Here is a 7,305-nt window from a genome sequence, read left to right as displayed (position 1 = left end):
TGCAAATAAATTGAAGCAGTTTCTGAAAATACAATAATAATACAGATTCAAATTACTATTTAAAAATTAACATCTCTGAGCAAACAAACCCTAAATATCAGCATTTATTCCCTTTCTAAAGCACTGTTTAAATTTGAATGATGCAGAACAGCACCTGGAATCAATCTATTTCCAACTGCCCAAATCTCAAGACCGACAGCCAAATACAAAGACAGTTTCAACACTAAATTCCAAACATTAAGAGCAAAACAGACATTCAAAAGCTATAGAAACACACTTGCGACCAAGAAGCGCTGTCAGAAGTGACAACCAACATCCACCCATTCATGACACATGACTAACACCACAACTTACATCCTCAGTGACTGCGGCACCAGTCTCAACAGTAAACAGCAAACAGATCGACTGAACGTCAAGAAGAAGAAATAAACGGAACAAACCTCCTTCCAATAAAGGGAACCACTTCAAAATAAAAGCATAGACATGAGTCATTGAAGTACTTGAAGAATTAATAACAGCCGCCCCCACATTTACTTGTAAATGTGTCAACCTAGAGATTCTTCAAGTCTCTTTCATGTCATCTTTAAGTACAGGAAGCTCGATGAGTCGAGCAACTGGTCTCATGTAGACTTTGTCTTTGACTTTGACTTCTACTGTTCTGACGCATCCATCTGGACTAGTAACAGTCTTAACAATTCTCCCGATGGGCCATTGAGCTTTTGGAAGTGAGGGATCAATGATTAGCACAACAGAGCCCACAGTGATGTTCTTTGATGATGTTTGCCACTTCTGACGGGTCTGGAGGTTCGGCAAGTAGTTCTTTGTGAATTGGAGCCAAAACTGATCAACTAGTGCCTGACACTGTCGCCATCTACGTCGCCCTATACTTGCTGGAGCATAGGTCACTTGAGGCAGAGCGGCATCATGCCGCCCCATAAGGAGGATGTTTGGAGTGATGGGGTCCAAATCGGCTACATCAGCTGACACATACCCTAGTGGCTTTGAATTTAAGATTCCCTCTACTTCCACCAGAATCGTGTAGAGAACATCTTCTGAAACTGATTGATTGCCAATTGCAACTTGGAGGCCAGATTTAATCGAGCGTATTTCCCGTTCCCATGCTCCACCGAAGTGGGGAGAACTCGGTGGGTTGAATTTAAAGCCAATCTGGTATTCTGTCAGTTGATCTTTCAGTTGTGGTTCCATGGCTGCAAATGCCTCCCTCAGTTCTCTTTCGGCACCTCGGAAGTTAGTGCCACAGTCTGATGACACCTCCTTTGGTCAACCTCGTCTGGAAACAAATCAACGAAGAGCAAGGAGGAATGCATCCACATTCATAGAGTTCAAGAGCTCTAAGTGCACCGCTCGGGTTGTGAGACATTTGAAAATAACACCCCAGCGCTTCTCTGTCCGTCTACCTATCTTCACCAGGAAAGGTCCAAAGCAGTCCACGCCAGTCGAATAGAAGGGTGGACAGAGAAGCCTGAGACGTTGTGGAGGCAGATCTGCCATCTGCGGCACCTTTGGTTGAGCTCTCCAGCGTTGACAGGTGGGGCAGTTGAGTTGGTGGTGTCGGATTGCCTGTCGTCCCCGCAAGATCCAGTAATGTCTCCTTAATTCAGCATAGACTCGTTCCGTGCCTGGATGTTTTAAGTGTTCATCCATGTCTTTAATGAGAAGTTTTACTGCTGGGTGCCTTGGGTCGAGCACAATTGGGTGGATCTCTATAATGTTTGGGTTCTCCAATCTGCGTAGCCTTCCGCCCACACGGATGAGACCTATTGCTGCATCCCACTCTGGAGCAAGGCTGAGCAGATTACTGTTACTTGGTAAAGGTTTCTGTGCTTTAAGAGCAGTTACTTCTCTTGGGAAGCTATGTGCTTGGCATCCTCTCAGCAATAAGACTTCTGCATCTCGGGGGCTAATAATGTGTTTATCGACTGGTTCTGTTGCCGCCCCATGATCTTGTTGTATGGCTCCCACTAGTTCTTTCCATGAGTTGTATTGGGTAGCATCAGGGATGATGTTGTTGGGCTCTACGGCTGTGAAACAGCAGAATGTGATACTCTTCAATTCAGATGAGCCCACTATTCCTGTTTGCTCTGGTTTCTTTGGCCAATTTTCAGCACTTTGTCTAAGAAATGAAGGTCCTTTGCTCCAGCGATCAGTTTCTGCTAGTTCAAGTAGTGGTTTACCTCTTGTTATATCATCTGCAGGATTGTTTGGGCTGTCAACGTACCGCCAAGCTTGACGCTCAGTTAGTTCTTGTATTTCTGACACACGTGTTCCGACAAACACCTTATAACGGCAGGACTCTGACTGAATCCACTCCAATACTGTGGTGGAGTCAGACCAAAGAACTGTTTGTCGGATGGGGAGCGTCATCTCAGTTTGTAAGAGTTTGGACAATTGCGCTCCAGCTAGTGCTGCGCAGAGTTCTAGGCGGGGTATGGACTGTTGCCGTTTCGGAGAAACCCTGGACCTGGCCATCACAAAGGATGTGTGGATGGTGTCTCCTGCATCAAATGTCAGGTAAGCTACTGCTCCATATGCTCGCTCTGAGGCATCACAAAATATGTGAAGGTCACACTTTGCATCTGTACCTTTATCAGAGAGTGGTAAATAACAGCGAGGGATGGATACACTGTTGAGATGTTTTAGCTCGCTCTCCCAGGTTTCCCATTCTTCTCGGAGGGTAGGAGGTAGGTCGGGGTCATCCCAACCCCTTTGCTTGGACCAGAGTTGCTGGATTATCACTTTGGCGCGGGTTGTGAAAGGCACCATAAACCCCAGAGGATCATATTGACTGGCTAACACTTGGTAGGCTTTCCTCATTGTCAGTGTAGAATGTTCAATGATTCGATATTGATAGCCAAGGGTGTCAGCAGCACAGTTCCATCTCAGACCTAAGGTGGGTTCAAGTGGGTCTGTACGGTTCTGGCTTAACCACTGTTCTGTAGCTGAAGATCTGGCGTCAGCAGGTAGATGGGCTACTACTGCTGGTTGATTGCTGGCCCACTGTCTGAGGTCGAATCCCCCTTCTGCTAATACAGTGCGCAATTGATCAACTCTTTCTCTAGCTGTAGAGATGGTGGGAAAACTCTCAAGGCAGTTATCAACATAGAAGCTCTGCTGCACCGACTGCAGTACTTCCGGTTGGTTATCTTGGTGATTACGAGCATGTTGTTGTAGGGCGAAGATGGCACAACATGGGCTACTTGTTGTGCCAAATGGTAGTACTTGCCATTCGTACACTTCTGGTGGATCTTCGCAGTGCAGATCTCTCCAGATGAACCGAAGGAGTGATCTGTCCTCTGGCAGGAGATGGATTTGATGAAACATTGCACGAATGTCACCGCTCACTGCAATCTGATGCTGCCTGAATCGGATAAGGACTCCCACTAATGATGGACCCAGTTTCGGCCCAGGTAAGAGCTGGTCATTTAGAGAGATATTTTGGTGGCGAAATGAACAGTTGAAGACTAGGCGTGGTTTATTGTTGTGGAGCACCAGATGATGGGGGAGGTACCAAGCTTCTGCAGACTGTTCCACCTCCATCGGTTGAAGTCTTTTGACATACCCTGCATTTATGAGCTTGTTTATCTCTGTTAAGTAGATTGTTGCTCTCTCTGGTTCTTTCTTCAGTCGCTTCTCTGTGGCTCTCAGATGAGCAATCACTGAGTGTATAGAACTGCTGAGTGTAGGTGCACCAGGTTTCCTCAGGAGGGGTGTTGCATAACGGCATATTCCTTCAATTTTGAGTCTCTGTGTTTTTGTTTCCAGAAGATTCATGGCCTCTTGGTCCTCTCGTGAGCGGACGACTATTTTTTCATTTCGGAAAGGTAGGACATCAAGTTGCCATAACCTTTCGACGTTTCGATATAGAAGGTCTTCTGGGCTGACGAATGAGGTGAACAAGCATTGTTGCACTAATGCTTGGTCTGACACACCCTTTTCTGCTCCTTGGAGGGCCCATCCAAGGGTAGTGTGAATGGCTATGGGACCTCCTTTAGATCCTTTGCGGATTGGTTCTATAGGAGTAATGAGGTGCACATGATCTGAGCCAAGTAACACTAATGGCTGTACGTTGTTGAATGACTTCAGGGGTATTCCCCGCAGGTGGGAATATCGTTTTTGAAGTGTCTGTATGGGGTAGGTTTGTTCCACCAGGTCCAGACCCGCTGCTGTAAAGGCTCCCTGTACTTTAAACCGCTTCTGTGGGTTGTCTTTGGAGGAGATCTCAAAGCTAACCTTTGACCCTTGGAGGTGTGTGACATCTGTCCGCACTGTGCGTAGGGCGAGGGTTTCCAATGCACCATTTAGCCTGAGCTGCTGGACAGCTGTTGGTAAGATCATAGTCCGTTGTGCTCCATCATCTAATACAGCAAAGGTTTCTACTGAATTAGATTTGTTATGCAGCAGAACTGGAACCACTTTCAGGAGCACTTTGCTAGAGTTTGTGCTGGGTGTCAAATAAACTCGGCTCTCTGAGGGTTTAGGTTGTCGATGAGAGGAGCTATGCTGAGCGATGCCATGGAGCACTTGGAGATGGATGTCACCACAGTCGCTGCAAGGTTTCTTGAGGTTGCAAGACTCAGGTGTGTGAGCACGTGCACATTTCCAGCAGCGTTTGCCTTCTGTTATCCACTTGTCCAACTCTGCTGTTGATTGCACTTTAATGGTGGGACAGCGACTGATGTAATGTTCTGTGCTGTCACAGAAGAGGCAGTGTACTTTATAGGGTTTCTTAACACTAGATGATGCGGGTTTGTTACAGCTGTTTGGCTGAATGGGATCCGCTCCATGATACACAGCTACACTTTGTCCTTTGCCCTTATAAGGGATTTTTTCTTTGCCATTGTTAGCAGGTTTCTCCAGTTGATAGCGTTGTACTAGTCTGTTTGACAGACGCTGCTGCTGCGCTTTACCTTGGAGCCAACCATTTAGGTCTTGTAGGTTATAGGGGTTAAGACTCTTGGTGTTGAGCTTTCCATGCAGCTGGAGATATTCAATGAACCCATCTCTATAATATCTGGGTAGTTTACTGAGTAAGTGATCAACATGGGAGCAACAGTTGAGTTCCATCCCCTGAGGTCCCTCTAGGGAGAGCAGCATACTGACAAGGAGATGAACTCTGAGAGCAAAGCTCTGAAATGCTTGTGCATCTCCTGACTTCACAGCAGGTGCAGTTACAATAGCTGCTATTTCGGCTTGCGCTAACTGGTGGGGCTGACCATACTGAAGCTGTAGTGCATGCATGGTTGCTGAATATGGGAATGGATCATGTCTGCATGACTGGCCGATCATTTGAGCCTCTGGGAGTTTGAGGTGTTCGAGTAGCACATGGTATTTATATTTTTCGCTCAAATCTGGATAGGGTTCCAGCAGGTTATCCAATGCTAGTTTTAAGTTAGCAAACTCCCTTTCATTATCAGTTATGAAATCAGGGATTTTGGGTGTGGGTACGCCATATATAGGGCGTGGTTGCAGACTAAAGTTGTGCGGAGCTGTGCTCTGATTTGCTGGGAACTGTGCCTGAAAGGTTGGGGAAATTTCAGTCAACATCGGGGCAAAGGGCAATACCTGTGGTGGCATTGCAGATGATGGCATGGGTGTATATTGGGGTTGTCCATGAATTGCAGGAGACTGAGGTGGAGGATAGTTCATCATTGCTTGTGGCCTGGGATATGGGGCTGTTGGCAGGTAATGAAGGGCTGTGGTTGTTAACAGCTGCTGTTGGTGTCTGGAGCTGGTTTCATCTTTGCTACAATATAGCCTTGTTACATGGGTTTGAAGGGGAGTTGGCCTTATGGGCTGTTGTAAATTTGAGATTGGCGTCAATTGACCAGTTGAGATGCTGGGATGAGAGGAGCTTGTGTGCTTTGGAGAGGTTGAACGTATTGGGATGAATGCAGAGTTTGCTCCCTCTCTTACGACTCCAGGATTGTAATTTCTCGGCTCAGCTTTTCCTTCTGGTGTGAAGTTCATATTTGTAGTTATGTCTCTCTCAGTGTATGCCTCCATGTGGTGAACCTGCCTTTCTGCCGGAGTTGAGGGCCATGGAGAGTGGACACAGGTGAGGGTGTTGAGTGAGGATTGTGCTCGTACTTGAGTGGGTGTGGCACCTTCAGTTTTGTGAGTCTCCTCATTCTCTTCTTCCTCCTGTAGGAATGATGTGATGTGTTCCAGTAGATCTTGGCGACGACGTTGTCGATGTTCATACTGACATAGTTTTTGAGTGATTTCAGCCATTTCCACCTTTTCTTCCTCCTCAGTCCTGGAAATGGATTCAACGAGTTGTCTGAGTGACGTGGTGCTCAGTAGGTCGCCAGGGGTAGAGCTACGTGAGGCTCTGCTTGGTCCAAGATGAAAGGTTCCATCCGCTTGTCCACTGCCTGCTGTGGCCGCTGCTCTTATCTGCTCCTTGTGCTCTTTGTGGTCGAGGTGGGAGGACAGAGCAGGCCTAGGAGGGTTGTAGGCAAGGATGTACTCCTCTAGATGCTTGGGTGTACGGTGCTGCCTTGTATGTAACTCTCGTACATCAGTATGAGGGTGGGTTGTTGTGTTTTCCTCTGATGACATTCTATCGCAGTCAATTATCCGGCTCGAAGGACCATTTGTTGAGGATTTGACCTCTGTTGCTGGATTTTCTTAACTGATCACGATAGGGCTTCGGTCAGAAAGCAGGCTGGTCATCAGGGTGTTTAAATGGTTTACTGAAGAATTACTGACAGGACGGTGCAAATAAATTGAAGCAGTTTCTGAAAATACAATAATAATACAGATTCAAATTACTATTTAAAAATTAACATCAGTGAGCAAACAAACCTTAAATATCAGCATTAATTCCCTTTCTAGAGCACTGTTTAAATTTGAATGATGCAGAACAACACCTGGAATCAGTCTATTTCCAACTGCCCAAATCTCAAGACCAACAGCCAAATACAAAGATAGTTTCAACACTAAATTCCAACCATTAAGAGACAGACATTCAAAAACTATAGAACACACTTGTAACTAAATAAGTGCTGTCAGAAGTGACAACCAACATCCACCTATTCATGACACATGACTAACACCACAACTTACATCCTCAGTGACTGCGGCACCAGTCTCAACAGTAAACAGCAAACAGATCGACTGAACGTCAAGAAGAAGAAATAAACGGAACAAACCTCCTTCCAATAAAGGGAACCACTTCAAAATAAAAGCATAGACATGAGTCATTGAAGTACTTGAAGAATTAATAACACTACGGTTTCCTATTCTTATTTATTTTTACCTTTTCTTGAATATCTGATTCTT

At 45.9% G+C, this 7,305-nt stretch overlaps 1 protein-coding gene across 1 annotated transcript in view; it reads right to left on the bottom strand.

Annotated features, from left to right (window-relative positions):
• Positions 1-1,223: 1,223 nt before the first annotated feature.
• The window catches only part of LOC106939156 (uncharacterized), a 10,529-nt gene continuing 4,447 nt past the window's right edge, over positions 1,224-7,305 (bottom strand). The window contains exons 3-5 of the mRNA XM_015021463.1: positions 2,196-6,633; positions 1,419-2,042; positions 1,224-1,291 (exon numbers count right to left, since the gene is read on the bottom strand). Of these exons, the coding sequence (XP_014876949.1) occupies positions 1,224-1,291; positions 1,419-2,042; positions 2,196-6,582 (5,079 nt within the window). The 5' untranslated portion in view covers positions 6,583-6,633. The remainder of the gene's footprint in view (positions 1,292-1,418; positions 2,043-2,195; positions 6,634-7,305) is intronic.

Source organism: Poecilia latipinna, unplaced genomic scaffold, assembly GCF_001443285.1.
Source record: "Poecilia latipinna isolate Pla-1442-1.1 unplaced genomic scaffold, P_latipinna-1.0 Scaffold2788, whole genome shotgun sequence".
NCBI classification, from domain to species: Eukaryota; Metazoa; Chordata; class Actinopteri; order Cyprinodontiformes; family Poeciliidae; genus Poecilia; species Poecilia latipinna.
Note: the sequence above shows the minus strand (reverse complement) of the source record. Positions and strands in the feature narration are given on the sequence as shown.